This window comes from Amblyomma maculatum, chromosome 1, assembly GCF_055883805.1.
Source record: "Amblyomma maculatum isolate TAMU_Amacu chromosome 1, ASM5588380v1, whole genome shotgun sequence".
Lineage (NCBI taxonomy): Eukaryota > Metazoa > Arthropoda > Arachnida > Ixodida > Ixodidae > Amblyomma > Amblyomma maculatum.
In genome coordinates this window covers 372,486,926-372,501,991 of record NC_139344.1, presented here as the reverse complement: position 1 = coordinate 372,501,991, position 15,066 = coordinate 372,486,926, and the positions used below count along the sequence as shown (strand labels likewise).

Below are 15,066 nucleotides of genomic sequence, written 5' to 3'. Positions count from 1 at the left end.
TTTAAAATGTGATCATGTCGTTTGTTAATTTTTTTTTCTTTACTCTTTCACGCTTTATAACTGTACAAAAAATTCTCCCCTAAGGTTACCAAGGGACGGATATCTTCACTAAGTATGTACTGCCCCCTGGATCTGTTCAGTGGGTAAGTTTCTCATTTGGCAAGCAATAACTTATTGTCAAACTAGAAGGTTTCCAGTTTGGCATTTAATCCCACTATAGTAAACTCGGATATAGTAAAAGCTGATATAGTAAAGTCAAACTAAAGTCCCAGTTCATCTTCCATAGGCGACTGTACATTTTTCCCCCTTTATAGTAAAGGCGTTTTTAGTAGAAATCGGTTATAGTAAAGTGCTCCCGGCCGCGGCGACGACTATATGATATTGCCACCCGCGCACTACCTAGAATCGCGAGGCAAAGATTTTATGTATTTGAAACGGAAAAATAACGCAGTGTGTTTGTTCAGGTGGCTTTACCACTATGCTTAGCAGCAGTCAGGAGAAGCCTACTTTACAGAGGCCTTGGAGCCGTAAGGGAAAACGCGCAGCAGCGCGTAAGAAAAAAAAAAGAAAGCTGTCTACAAACATAGCAAGGAGGCGGCGTGGTCTGTTCAGAAAGTAAAGATGCAGCAAGAAATAGGAAAGGGGAAGAAATGGGTGAACATTCACTGCAATGTGCAGCACAGAGCATGAGGCAGCGGAGGCAAGAAGTGGAGGTGCAGCAAGCGTGGTCTTACAGCACTTGAGTGCCACGCGCATTTATCATTTATTGCCTTTTAAAAGACAGAAATGGCAAAAAGGGACACTATGTTCATGCAAGGCTTTGGTTTTCACATGAAATCGAACTTGATTGCGTTTGTAGCCATGTTGTCCTGATGCTTAAGAGGTACCTCGACAAGATGTAAAGAAATTTTATAATGAAAAAATTACACAAAAAACGAGATAAAAGGTATTTCAGTTTTTTTTTTTTTTTTCATTAAGCAACAAGACGTGCAGTAAGTGCCTATTTAACTACCAGACAGCACCCTCAGGACCATGTCATCACTGACTTCTGATATAGTAAATATTTTTGCTGGTCCCAGTGACTTTACTATAAAGGGGCTCTACTGTGTAAAGAAATAAAAACATGGAGATATGAGACATGATTCGAGCAAGATATGTACACTCACATCAAAAATACTGTGGTTAGGCTCATCAGTCCTGCACCTTGTATTTTGCTTCAGGAAGTACTGCAGGCTGCATGTGTATCAGTGGAAGTTATTGATGACTTCACTTATGTGCGAATCCCCTACTATAGAATGGTTTTACATAAAGGGTGGGCAGCTTCATATATATATATACATACATTTGAAAATATGACAATATGCATACTTGCGACTGTTATTAAATGGCTTTGGCGGGAAGAATGGTGGCGAGAGAATAATATGATGGTAAAACATGGTAAAACATGTTAGAGACTGATCCTGACATTTTTTTTTGCCTTGTTCCTAGGGTTGGAAGGTGTGCATTAACTTTGAGCCTTGTGACAATAGTATGAGTAGTCTGAAAATAAAGATACTGCACCTTTCCTTTTCTTTGAATCAATTATAATTCACAGGAAGGGAATGGAAGGGAAAGGCCCTGTATCTGTCACACTTGTTTCTGTGGACACCTGAACCCTGCCATAAGGGAAGAGCAGAATGTGGGAGTGAAAGTGGAAAGAGAGAAATTAGAGGGTCTCTTAGATGTCTCTTAAGAGGAGAATGGCAAAAGCCTGCCCTTCCTTTCCTATCGTTTGCCTCTTATGGGGTTTATAGTTACAATTGGTTTACAGGAAAGGAAAGGTGGTGTATCTGTCACACTTTCTTTCTGGCAAGTGTGTTTGGAGTCTACACCATCGGTGGCATTTCTTGGGGGACAAGCGGAATCTCTCTGAATATGACAGTTCTCACGCACAGATCTTGCGCGCAAATCTCGCGCACAACTCTTGCCACAGGATTTCATTCCATGAACCTAGAAAGGCTTCCGCCTTAAAGTTGAGCTGTGCGGTTCCGTTTAGGTTTGAGGTGGTTAGAGAGATTAGTCTGCTGAGGGACCCAGGTTTGGCCAACTTGGGCCTTGCATTCGATTTGTTGTCAAGAATCTTACAAAAAGGCTGGCAAATTTTAGGTTGCGCCATAGAGCAACAAGAAGCACACTTAGCCTTATTGCTGATTTCTGCTGTCAGGTGACAGAAGAATTGCGTTAAAAATTCTTAGGCATGTATATAACATGACACAGATTATATCACTGAATTATGTAGAGTATATTTGGGTGTCACTTGCGAATTGCAGCAGTGAAAAGAAATTAGTGAAGTTTTAATAATGTTCTTAATAATGTTTAATAATAATAATAATAATAATAATAATGGCAGTAACCACATTATACTTTTTTTTTTTTTCTCTGTATGGAAGTCATGTTTTAGAATGAGGACGTCCGGTGCATTACTGATAGGTCTATACATAGCACATTTGGCAGTACTAAATAGGTGCACATCGGAAGAGATAGCATTAGGGAGGTCATTAATATGGGTTGAGAAAAGATAGTGGGTCAAAAATGGAACCTTGCGGTACACTAGATATCACAGGTAAGACAGAAGTGGGTATTTGTAAAAAAAAAAACAACTAATCACGGCCAATCAGAAAGCTTCTTAATCAATTATAAACTTATTTATCAGCATTTGTAGGATTGCAGTGTGAAATTTTCCAAGAAAAACTAAGTGTACAGAACCTTTTTAATGGCTTTTTCAGTCTGACAACTTGGAATTTACCGATATATTAAGTTCAGCTTGAAAGCTGATATCGTAAATGAAACATAAAAGTTTGTACTATCATGAGATACATTTCTGAGAAATCCATGCTGGCTAGAATTCATCGATCGCGATGTGGTGGAGCTTTTTCTTCCTTTTTTTTTTCTTTACGATGTGAGTCTTATAGTGCCCTTATCACTATTTCTTGGCTGAACAAAAATTTGTACTGGAGTGTGACTTACTTTCTGCTAACCGGACATGGAATATGACAGAACACACAACAAACTGGACTTGTCAGAGATGAGAAATGACTGTCTTCTTGTGATTAGTCTGGCTCCTCTAAGTCTGCTAGGAGGAGATGTTCTTTTCTGCAGATGTTCTTTTCAGGTTGACCCTGCAGTGGGATTGGAAGTTTCGATTTTCTGATTTGCTTTGCTGTAAAATGAAATAAGATACAAGCGCTGCATTTGAGAAGAAAAAAAAAAACACTTTGAGGCAGTACTGTAGCCATCAGGCTTATAAATATGAAATTGGCTTTGCCCCATTTCATATTCAATTCTTTCAGCAAGAATTTTCAGGCAAATATAGCTGAACTGTAGCATTAAGGGTTCACACTGTAATGGCTTTTTTTTCTTTCCAGGTGTCCAAGACGAATGAGAAATGCCCTCAAGGAGCTCTTGTACCATCCTCAGAACAATCTCAGGATTTTCAAAGTAAATTATGCGAATACTACTACTACTACCTTGCACTCACGAATTGTTTTGGTAACCGCGGTCACAAACTTTTGTTGCCACTCATATTGCCAGTGCGTGATATGCCAAGTGTGCTGTTTCTTACAGAACAAAGAACTCGTGTTCAGTGAAGAGTCAAAAAGCAGCCTAGAGGTTGCCTTGAAGGACATCTTCCACGAATCAAGTCTAGTCAGGTAAGATCTACTGAGAGAAACCAGAGCATTCCACAAAGTTTCGGTCGGTCAGACTTGGCAAAAGACTATAGCTTCCTGACCACATGCTGCTTTTTTTTTTATTGATTCTTAGAATAAATTTTTTCTTATTTGTCTATTTCAAGTCGAACCCGGTTATATCGAACCCGGATATATCGAATTTTGGTTATATCGAACTCACAAAATATCCCCTTGAAAATCCCATGTAAAAGTATAGGAAAGCCGCGTCATATATCGAACTCAATTTCACCGGTCGTTCGATATATCGAACTCCGCACCACGCACTGGAAAGTGTGCCTTCCCCAAATACGATCGCATCACCCTTGGCCGTTTGCCGCGTGACGTTTTCAAGCCACGCGCGGAAGGAATGAGAGGGGACAGTTCGGCGACAGCAGGTCTGGGCAGCGCCGCACCCATTCCCCAAAGGCGCGCGCATCTGTAGTTGTCATTTCCCGCGCGCCAACACATGACGTTTGCAAGCCATGTGTGTGGGTGTGCCCATTCTTTTGCTGAGCTATCTCTCTCTTTCAGCACGCGCAACGCATGTGCCAAGCCAGCTTAATTAGCCCGTTTTCAGACAGACGTCGGACGCTTTCTCCAGCGTGTGTTGCGAACCTGCTACGTGCGGCAGCGCGGCGGCGGACGTGGCTATGGCGCCTGCGGATGTTAAGAAGCGCCAGCTCCTTCTTTTTTTTTTTTTTTGCGAGAGTCATTCTTTCCTATCGTTGGGCTGTACGCGCGGTAGCGTAAGATATGGCGGCTGCGGACGTTAAAAAGCGGCAGGGATTTTTTTTTTTTTTTTTGCTGGGATGTTTATTTTATATTTTTTTATCGTTTATCCTTGCATGATGAATCAGCGAAAGCACGCGGTCAGCTGCTGCGATCATGACGCCCGCCCCAAGCGCGGCATGATAAATCGAACCAGGCTTGTGCAATCAAGCCATCACGGGCACTCTGCCAAGTTCGCTCCCCGCCACCGCAGGAGCCATAAAAAGATAAACGCGCCCTGACGTTATCGCTGCGCAGCATCTTGGCACGCTGCCAATGAGCTGTGGATGAGACGACCGAAACGGACTGACACGCCATGCAAGCGAAAATGCTCGCGATTTCCTGCCGCCGCGGCGACACAGAAACCTTGTTTTGAGCTGCCGCGGTGGCTCGAGCGGCGGGAGGGACGCAGTTCCAACAAGTTTGAGAATTTTCGCTCTGTCGCTGCCGCTCGTCGCTTGCATGTGAGCGAGCTAGCCTTAACGCATTTTTTTTTTTAAATTCTCGGGTGCAAAAGTGGAGGGTTGGTTCATTATGCGAGTGGGTTGATTACGCGACAAATACGGTATCGTTTTTTCGCATCGTAAGTGCCGTCGCAAGCCGATTTCTGTATATCGAATTATCGATATATCGAATTATTTCGCGATCTCCTTCGAGTTCGATATATCCGGGTTCGACTGTATTACTACTACGAGTCACCTGACTCCAAACGGGGAGACAGTTTACATCAGTTCCACTTTTTGACACCTTCCGCAACCACTGTGCAAAAGGTTGCGGGATCGAATCCCGGCCTCGGCGGCCGCTTTTCGATTAAGGCGAAAAACAAGGTGCCCATGTGCTGTGCGATGTCAGTGCACGTTAAAGAACCTCGGGTGGTCGAAATTTGCTGAGTCCTCTACCACGCCGTCTCATAGCCTAAGTCGCTTTGGGACGGTAAATCCCACAAACCACTACTTATGCTTTGTGTCAGCGCAAACAGCACCAAATCCCTGTAATGTCTTATTTTGCTTCCCATCTTGAGTAGTTTAGTAAAAGCTTCATAATAAAACATTTATCTTAGGCTGTGGTGTCATGATAAATTCCTAGTTTTTCCCGAACATTTAAGTTCTGAAATTTTCAGTCACCCTGTCATATTTTGTTTTGCTCACTTCCTTGCCGACCTTACTTTATTTTCTACTCTATTTCATACCACATTTCTATTAATTGATTAATTTCTTATTTCCTACAGTATGGAAGACAACCTGTGCCATCTGGTCACAAAAGTTCTTCGGCATCCTTACCCAAGCACTGTCATGAGTGATGCCGCCACCAGCATGAATGATGTTAACGTGCCACAGTCTTGCCCATCATCTCATCCATGCACATGTACCACCAGTGAGTGCGCCAGATCTTGTATGATTTCAGGCTGGAGGACACTTTTCCTCCAGTGTCAGCAGTGCCATACTTATGTTATAAATAGGGGTGTGCGAATATCCGAAATTTCTAATATGAATCGAATTTCTTTGTTATTCGATTCGTACTCTTGTTCGAAAAACTGATACTCGAATTTTCCTATTATCCGAAAGTTACCGAATACACCGAAAGTTTTAAGTTTTCTCTTCCCGACAGTGTGCGCAAAGCGAACTACTTGACAAAACTGAGAACTGAGGTTTCATCTTGAATGTAGATAACCACTGTGCTAGTGTTCACCAGACAACGTTACTTTAGTGCAAACAGCTTTGGCAGTTTTGCAGTCCTCTTATGTAGACCATTTTCATGGCAAAGAGAAAAATAGCCTCGAACCGGAGCTCACAGAGTCATTCCTCCTCTCTGGTATGCGTGGATGCGGTGAGAGTAGCAGGGGGGCCATATCATACTACGCAGAATGCACTCGTGCTGTGCAGTATTTTGCTCAAAAAGCATGGTGGACTGCTCCACCATGCAGAGGCAGAGAGGACGCGGTCGCCTAGGCCATGGGAGGCCCCCAGGGGAAGCGCTCAAAGCTCTCCCTCAGAACAGCCATGTCTAGCAGCGCCTTACGCCTTTCCTTCTCCTCCACGTGAGGAAGCGCTCCATCCTCCCCCGCGTCTCCGTGGCATGCAAGCTTCCCCGGCGCACCAGACCAACGCATTGGCTCGACGTGCTCTGTCCCGATTTTTGTTTAGTGTTGCCACATTGGCGTTGCCGGCATCTCCATGTACGCACGCGCTTTTGTGGTCGCCACGTTTTCGCATCTTTGTTGACTTTCAGTGACCATATTTGATTGTTATAACCAATATTTTAATATGACACCATTGTAATAAGCGGCTTTATTTTGCCATAGAACACATGGCAAACATGACGGTGCAACGGCTGACCATTGTTATATTCGATGTATTGTTAAAACTGGTATTGTTATAAGTGGGTTTGACTGTAGTATAGTGCTTTTAGACAATAAATGTGACTTGCAAAGTTGGAGAGCACCTTCTGAAACCCCTGTTCCATTTATATCCGCAAAAGAAAGCCTCTCATGTATCGTTTTTCCAAGCTCTAAAGAAAACCAGTGAAATACAAAAATATCACGTGACTAACGCATTCGTGCACAGTCCTAGTCTGAGTGAACAAAATTTGCTGCGGCCGTGACTCGACAGCCCAGTCCCAGCGGTAGACTGATATTTTAGCGATGGTTGCAGCCAGAGCGATGAGTTCGCTGTGGCCTGCACAGTCACATGCGCAGACTGCCTAAAGCGGATGGAGAAACCACTACAGACATATCGGCCTGCCGCCGCAACGGGGTCGTGGAGCCAAGGCTGCAGTTGATTTCGTTCACTTAAACCCAGCAGCACAATCGTGGCTCACTAACGTGCAAGTCACGGGATATTTTTTGTATTTTGCGGGCTTTCTTTAGAGCTTGGAAAAAAAATACACGTGAGGCTTTTTTTATCAGAATTAAATGGAAGGGGGTGGCTTCAGAAGGTGCTCTCGAACTTTGCAAATCATATTTATTGTCTAAAATCAATAAGATATGTTGCTGGGCGAGTTGGTTAAACATTGTCAGAGAAAGGACGCTAGCAGATGACGGACAAGGTGTGCTCTCCTCATCTTTGTCCGTTGCCTGCTAGCATTCTTTCTGTGACAATGTCTAAAATCAATAGTTAGTAATTTAGGAAAATTATATTAACTACTAATTAGTTTATTGCAAAATAAGAAATTCCATCTAGTGTGCCAGATGGCTGGTAGCTGTATACAAGTGCCTTCTCTGGCCTATCTGAAATGTTTCTTTTTTTGGGCACCCTTGGACACTATGTATATAAGCATTGACATAACAGGATAAAGTTATCCCAGTCCCTTAATGTGATTGCAAAAGAAACATGTTTTATGGATGTCAATACCGCACACCTACAGTACTATCGAATGGTGGAAAAAGTGATATTTCGGTTGCGTTGCCCTAGGAATGAAAGTGGACCACCGACTTCCACGTGGGAGTGTCTTGGACCGTGTGCTGAGGACCCAACGTTTGGGATGTATCGATGTCGCTGCGGCCTACCCACTGTACCTCAGTCTAAAGGATACCCTCCAATGTGCGGGTGAAAAGGCACCTCTGTAAGCTGTTCTTTTATTGGCGTGTGCTAATAATTTTTTTTTTCCTTTAGCTTTGCAAGCAAGGTTAGTGGGCAATGTCACCGTCTGTGGTTGGGTTGTCGATCCAGGCTGTTAGCATGAAATGCCAAGAGGCAGCATCGTTTACATTTGTAGGTATTGAGTCATGCTAAAACTGGAGTTATAATTGTTTATTGGAACTAATGTTTCCTTCTTTATGCTTATCATTGCACTGAACGTGTCAGTGGTAGAGTAGAAAGGGGCTAAGTTATTTAGTCAGAATAGCAGTGGCGAGAACTCTGTTTGAAGTATTTGTCACCTGAAAGATGCCTTTGCCACTACTTTAGTCAAGGTCGTAGCTTTCATGCATAAACATGTGGTTGGATGGTTGTTTATGCAATAACTAGGTTGCTCATTTTGTGTGTGCTCCCTGCATGTAAAATCTTTGTCGAAAGTATACGGCCCAAGGATTTTTGTTCCAAGCACATTAACGAGGCTCGTAGAGCAACTCTAGCGTTCGAAATCTTGTAGTTGACAAATCTCACCCTCTTTCTCCTCTAGCTTGCATTCATATTCCAGTATTGCTGCCAGCAGCCGCGTTACAGTGCTTAGAAGCGAACCTCTTGGGTTGTATACTTCTGACAAACACTGTACCTGTGCTCTTATTCCAAGAACATGAATATGGCAGAGGTCTGTTAGGCCTGTTATTTGTACCTCGTCACTCACAGAAGGCAGCAGTCATTACTTGCCTTGTCCACCTACGTCCATCTTGTTAGTGTCGCATGCATTAAGTCTTTTTTTGCATTTTTTTCAAGTGCCTTTTTTTTCTATATTTTTCTCAGGGCTGAATACCTGAAGGATGGTCACCCTGTTCCATGTTTGCCCAAAGCTGTCGGCTGTTGTGACCGTCAGAACTACGAGACAGACCACGTGTTTGCCTGTCGCAAGGTACTTGCCATTGCGTTAGCATGGAACTTCCTGCCGACTACCAAACTGCAGAATGGTGGCAGATTTAGTCTTAACAATAATCTTGGCATCGTGACTGTCTTGCATGTCAGAAGCTGAATAATTTTCAGTTTCTTTTGGGGCTGACCAATGTTGAGGAAAGGAAATAATGGAGCCACATAATTTCTTTAATTTCTTTATTTATTTATTTCAGATACCTCTAAGGCCCTTGGGTGAGGGCTTTACTTTATATTATATGAACACATTGCTTTCTAGGCCAATGGTGAATTTATTTTTGTGAGAATGCTATTATTTTGAAAAAAAAAAAAAATAGAACGACATGGCAGGGGGAGCTTTTACACTTACAGCACTTTTTCGTAACTTAGCAATAACATACGAATAGAGATGGGTATGCCGCCACAAATATGTTTTACCTGCTGAGAATAAAGCAGAGAAAGAGCATGTTGGGCCTATTTCTGGTGTCATGAAAACGCCACTTCCTACAAAAAATTTCAAAAACGCCACACAAGTCTCAAACAAAGAGATTTCGAATAATTTTTTTCGCTGCAACTATAAAGCATATCTACCTCAATTATTATTATGATGTAGCATCTCAAGCATAAGTAGCAACATCTAAATGAATGCTCAAAAGCAGCTTGTAGACTTCCTGCTGCTCAAAATGTTACCGTTATGGTAAGGATAAGGCCTGTCCTGAAAAGAAATTGTCGACCTATTTACATTATATTGGTTATGCTGTCATCTGTGAGTGAGAGTGACAACAGGTGCTGCCCTTAGGAATGCATATTGACACTTTTGAAATTTTTTGTAAGAAGCAGCAACTCTCTAACATCTAAAATATACTTGACGTAATCTTCATCGGCTTTATCTTTAGCAGGCGAGATATATTCATCCTGGCCTACATATCTCGATTCTTAGGCCATTGCAAATTTGCAGAAAAGCGCAGTGAACAAAAACGTCGTCTCTGCCACGACATTGCTCATGATTGTTTCGCTTACAAAACACTAGCATTCTTACAAAAATAATTTTACTATTAGCTTAGCGAACAATGGGCACATAATATTATGAGGCGCTCAAGGAAATTAAATATCTGAAATATTTAAACAGTTTGCTCTCTTGTGGGATCACCCGGGTAGAAGACGCACTTTTACCTAAAACAGACATACTGCTTGTGTGATCATTTTAATTGCAGCTGAAAGTACTGGTAAAGTTTTGCAATGCTTTTGCTATTATTTCTTCTTGTTTGCATTTACTCTTATTTGTATGCTTATGAGGATAACGAATTCATCTTTGCTTCTTCAGATCTGGGAATTCTTGGTGGCGCTAACAGCTCGTGACTGCTCTATCATGCTGTCTCTGCAAAAGCTGTCGTCTACGTAAGCCACTATTTTTTTATTTAATTTAGCCATGAAGAAAAGCTTGCTGTTGCATACAGAGGTTTACGAATTCTGGTTCTAGTGTTGATAATTACAACAGCAGTTAAACGGCTGCTATTGTTGCCCTTAGCATACGCTTGGTACTTTAGTTTTATTTTGACTGCATCATAGGGTAGGAGGGTGTAAACCTTTGTGTACAGCCTAACAGTTGTGGTGTAAATAAGGGCATAGCCTGATACAACCCTCCGAAAAATATTTTTGGCTATTCCATTCAGTGTAGAGGTACCTGAATTGAAACTTTATGCACCAGCAATGTAATACAGCTGCTCTCGCCTACTGTGACAAACCACCGTGTAAGTACACTGTTGATGCAGGTCTGTTTTCTCATGCTAAGGGCCTCGTTCTCCCGAAAATCTGGCGTCGACGTTGTAGTAGTCAGCATGAGCGAAAGAATACTGTCAGACAGTGGTGACAGTATCATTGTTCCAGACTGCTTCTGCTACCCTGTCACATTCCCTGCCAACCCTGCCACTTTTTCTTCCCTCATCATATCTGCTGTGCAGGGCTAAAATGCAGCCTAAGGAGCAAGACTCCGTTGTTGAGGACAGCTGTGGACAAGCCTACCTCTTCTCGGTTGCTGTCGTAGACCTGGACCCCAAGTCGGTCGATAAACTTGAGAAGGTCTACTTCGACGACTGCAGCATGATCCAAATCGCTTGCGCATGATAGTGTGCTGGTTTAGTGCGACCAAATATGCCAAGTAGTGACTCTTGCCGACGCAGATGCTCTCTCATTTAGCTGTTGCCGATTTTCAGCCAAGAAAATGGTCAAGACTCTGGGATGCTTGACAATCAATTATGCGTAATTTAAAAAAAAAAATCTTTTTAAGAGCAAGGCTTAGGCCCTCACACTAGCATGTCATGTTCTGTTAAATCCTTTTAACTCCTTAGTGGTTAAATTTTATAGCTTCTATACAACAACTTAACAAAATTTATATCTAACAGGAATACATGGTTGATGCTTAGGTATATTGTTATGGGCATGGAAAAAATAGGATTTTTTTTTTTTTTTTGCAATTTAAATGGGTAAGAGTTGGTATTTACTTTTGCTGCCTTCGCGATGCATTGCAATTATTTAGACTTTAAAATGGAAGCCGTCTTGTCGCCACAGTGATCACCTGTGCGGACCGCCACGTCCAGTACATTTGTTTTTAGCATTTTCAGATGGATCCTCGCCATAAAACAAGGTTGTGTGCTAGAAGTATATATGTCACGATTAGAAAAAAGGAGAGAGTGGTTTGCCTTTCTGAATGTGCCATTTAGTCTCTTTGCCCATAGTACATGCATGTAGTGCTTTTAAAAGGCATTTTTATATTGTTGTGCATCAGTATTACAAAGGTATTCTAGTACATTTTATGGCTTTCTGTGGTGTAGAAAGATGTCCTCCATTGTTAGAGAGCCCTTTTATTCCATTCCCCTTGGATAGAACGATTACAATCACAATCGAGACACATTAGTGACCAAGGGCCACCGCCGAAAGTGAAAAGGGGCCTAATATAAGTGCTCAGAAAATAGACTTTTGTCCAGCAAGGGGAACAGTGTTGCAATATTGCATTTATATCTACAACTTTACTTAAGTCGGATCTTGCCAGGACGTTGACCGAGTTCCACATGCTTCGTGTCGAATCGAGGTTTATTGCTAGCACTTTTGCGTTGTTGTCTTGTTTTGTCTATAATTTCTGTGGAATTTAAATGCAGACAAGCGATATACCAGGGCTATTTCTTATGTGCTTCTTTGACCCTGTCGCTGGTGTTGTGAAAAAGAAAGAAATGATCTCTGGGCGCCATTTTTACTGCCCAAATTGGATGGCACGTGAAAGCTTCACGGAGCTGTCAGTTCAAATCAGTCATTTTGTTCATGAACAGTAACGAGTTCACATGTAAAGAGATGAACAGTAACGGGTTTGCCCTTAATGCGGGTCATGACGTCAGCCATTGTACCTGTGAGCCCACGCATTTGATTGTATATTTTGAGGCTCTGTGTTACCATTTTTGTTGTGATCGTGTCGCCTGTGGCGAGAGCTTTTCTGCAGAATGCCGGCTGGTTCTGCATGTCGCTGAAGATCCCCCAACACGCATATACTGAAGCCGTTGAATACTTGCGATAAAATCTCGTTAATTGGACTCCCTTTGATCCCTGTTTCCAGGCACCAGCTGATGATGATCCAAAGGCCCCTTTTGCTGGTTGAGAGATCCTTGAAGTAGTCCGCCGGTGTAGCTCCATTTAAAACATCGCTGCCAGCGCATGGTTACAGCAACTACTTCAGCTGTGCTCGGTTGCCGTTTCAGGCAAAAATTAGAGCGCCACTGAACTTTTTTGTTTTATTTAACGAGTCCCTGTTCTAGCATCAATGTGCGTTTACCTATAGTGCAGACTTCTCTGATTCTTCCATTGTGTTGAAACTGCACAGCAATCGTGTGCTGTTTGCAGTTTTTGGGGTGAAGTCACTTATGGGACGACGCTACTTGTCATCACTTTGTTGCGCCGTACGAGACGTCATTAAAAGCCCTTACAGCTTTGAAATAGTTCTAGTGTAACATTCCAGTGTGCATGCGTAGAGCATTTATTGGAAGTGCAAAAAATTGTCGGTTACCTGCTGTTGTCTGAGGGACAAATGATCATTGCCAAGTTTTCACCAAATTACCGAAATCGTCCAATTCGCTCTTTCTTATTATTTTTTTTTTTTTCAGGGGTGAGGGCATTCAATAGTTCAACCTTTGGATAATTCAGACATGTTTTGCTGCCCCTCAACTCTGAATTAATGAGGTTTTACTTATTGTGGAAAAGTTGCCATAGTGATGAAATGAAAGATGGTCTGTACAGCAAATTTATGGTTGAGGCTGGCTGCCTTGTTTTTCTCCCTCTGTAGAACAATACTCTTGCCTGTGCTCTCCTAGCACCCAGAACCAAACCTGATTGCTATGAATAATAGAATTTTTGGGGTTTTTCTGTCGCCTTTTATTCCTTCTGTATCCTTGCCTGCTTGCTTGATAGGTCTCAGGAAACAAGTGAAAAGCAACTACAGAGCTGATGTTGGACAACTTTAACTGGCTGTTGCGTTGGTTCCATTAGCTTTCATGCTATCTCAGTGCGACATCTGTTAGAGGTTCCAACCATATCATCTACAGCAGCTCCAACCTTCTAGCTGTCTCTAAATTTTGGATTTTATTGCTGTAACCCTAATGCCAATTTTTTGGGGGTCATGTTGACTAACGTTTGTGTACAAAACTTTTGTAATTTCAGTATATTTTCAGTGTACATTTTCCGATGGGGTGGGGACCAGAACAGGCATGTGAAGATCATGGCCGCTGCTTAGCATTCGTGACATTCGAGCACTGGCCGAGGGTTTTCTAAACTGCTTCCCGTTACAAGTTCAGCTTGGTGTTTGCTGTAAATGCTGCAATTATATACCAACCCTAGTCGTCCCATATGCTCACACTAGTGTATTTCTGCACTACACATTCTGTGATCGTTACTGCCTTGTGATCGTGATCCCAGAGATACTTAATGTAATCCTGTTGCAGTAAAATAAAGTACAACCAAGTTTATTTCGGTTTTACACTACCAGCAAGTTCTTACTTGACGACTGACATGATTGAAAAAGCTGCTCCTCTTAACCTGTATAAAATATTGTGTTCCTCGAATGTTCCTCGATGATGCTGAATCAACCACGATTCATTTCAATGTAAAATAATGTGTTGATGCAATTTTGCCTAAACTTTATAGATGTCTTTCTTGACACAAATGAAACCAGTGATAGTACGTCTCTATGTTAGTATGTCTCACTGCGTGCAAAATACATGCTCACTGGTATGTAGACCAATTTTTAGCACATTTAATACCCCTGTCACACGAGCAAATTTAATGTCATTCGTATAGAAAGACATTAGCATCTAATGTCATTATTCCCCTGTTACACGAGAAAATTTAATGTCATTAGGTTCGAATGACATTCTTCATCGAATGAGTTTCGGGAGCTCATCGCATTTGATAGCGAACCGAATGTGTACTCTTGATGCCAGATATGCAGCAGGAACAAGTAACGCAGCAACATATTCTGCACACAGTGAAATTAAAAAATATTTCTAGAGTTTTGTTTTAAAGCCTGTTAATTTAGGTGTAACATTATTCGCACTGCAGGCCCTCACAGAACGGCATTACTCTGTCACAGCAGTGGTCCAGTCATGGCAGCGACTCACTATCATTTTGGGCTCTTTGTTTCTTGGTGGCCACATCTCCCCGTATGTTTATCTCGGAACTATTTAAAGTTGTGACTGAGCTTCTCACAGTTTGGACGTCAATTACATGCGCTACATGTTTCTGTGCGTCTCCGCACTGTATCCGCGCTCTGCTGTGTTCAGCCATATTGTTTGTTTCCATTTATCAAATTTGGGAGTGACTCGGTACTTGGCTTGGATTTTTATGGCTAAAGTGCTACAGCACAGCCAAAAGTAATGTTTTTTGCTTGAATTGTTGTACAGAAATGTTTTGATCAGCTTTAAAATGTTACGCAGTGACTTCGAACGCCTTTTATGCGCACTGATGTTCCTCAAGTGCAGTATTTTTTTATAACTGGTCGTAGTTCCTACCATTTGCGAATAACATTTTACCATGTAGCATCTAAAGAAACAGAA

General features: G+C 42.1%; 1 protein-coding gene across 2 annotated transcripts in view; it reads left to right on the top strand.

Moving 5' to 3' along the window:
* Nucleotides 1-14,259, top strand: part of Ipk1 (Inositol phosphate kinase 1) — a 33,073-nt gene extending 18,814 nt beyond the window's left edge. The window contains exons 8-15 of one of the 2 annotated variants that reach the window (XM_084591864.1): nucleotides 85-143; nucleotides 3,405-3,477; nucleotides 3,604-3,689; nucleotides 5,704-5,849; nucleotides 7,886-8,036; nucleotides 8,876-8,981; nucleotides 10,299-10,372; nucleotides 10,936-14,259. In XM_084591864.1, coding sequence (XP_084447990.1) covers nucleotides 85-143; nucleotides 3,405-3,477; nucleotides 3,604-3,689; nucleotides 5,704-5,849; nucleotides 7,886-8,036; nucleotides 8,876-8,981; nucleotides 10,299-10,372; nucleotides 10,936-11,098 — 858 coding nt within the window. In that variant the 3' untranslated portion in view covers nucleotides 11,099-14,259. The remainder of the gene's footprint in view (nucleotides 1-84; nucleotides 144-3,404; nucleotides 3,478-3,603; nucleotides 3,690-5,703; nucleotides 5,850-7,885; nucleotides 8,037-8,875; nucleotides 8,982-10,298; nucleotides 10,373-10,935) is intronic. The other variant, XM_084591872.1, reaches the window with a different exon arrangement.
* Nucleotides 14,260-15,066: the final 807 nt, after the last annotated feature.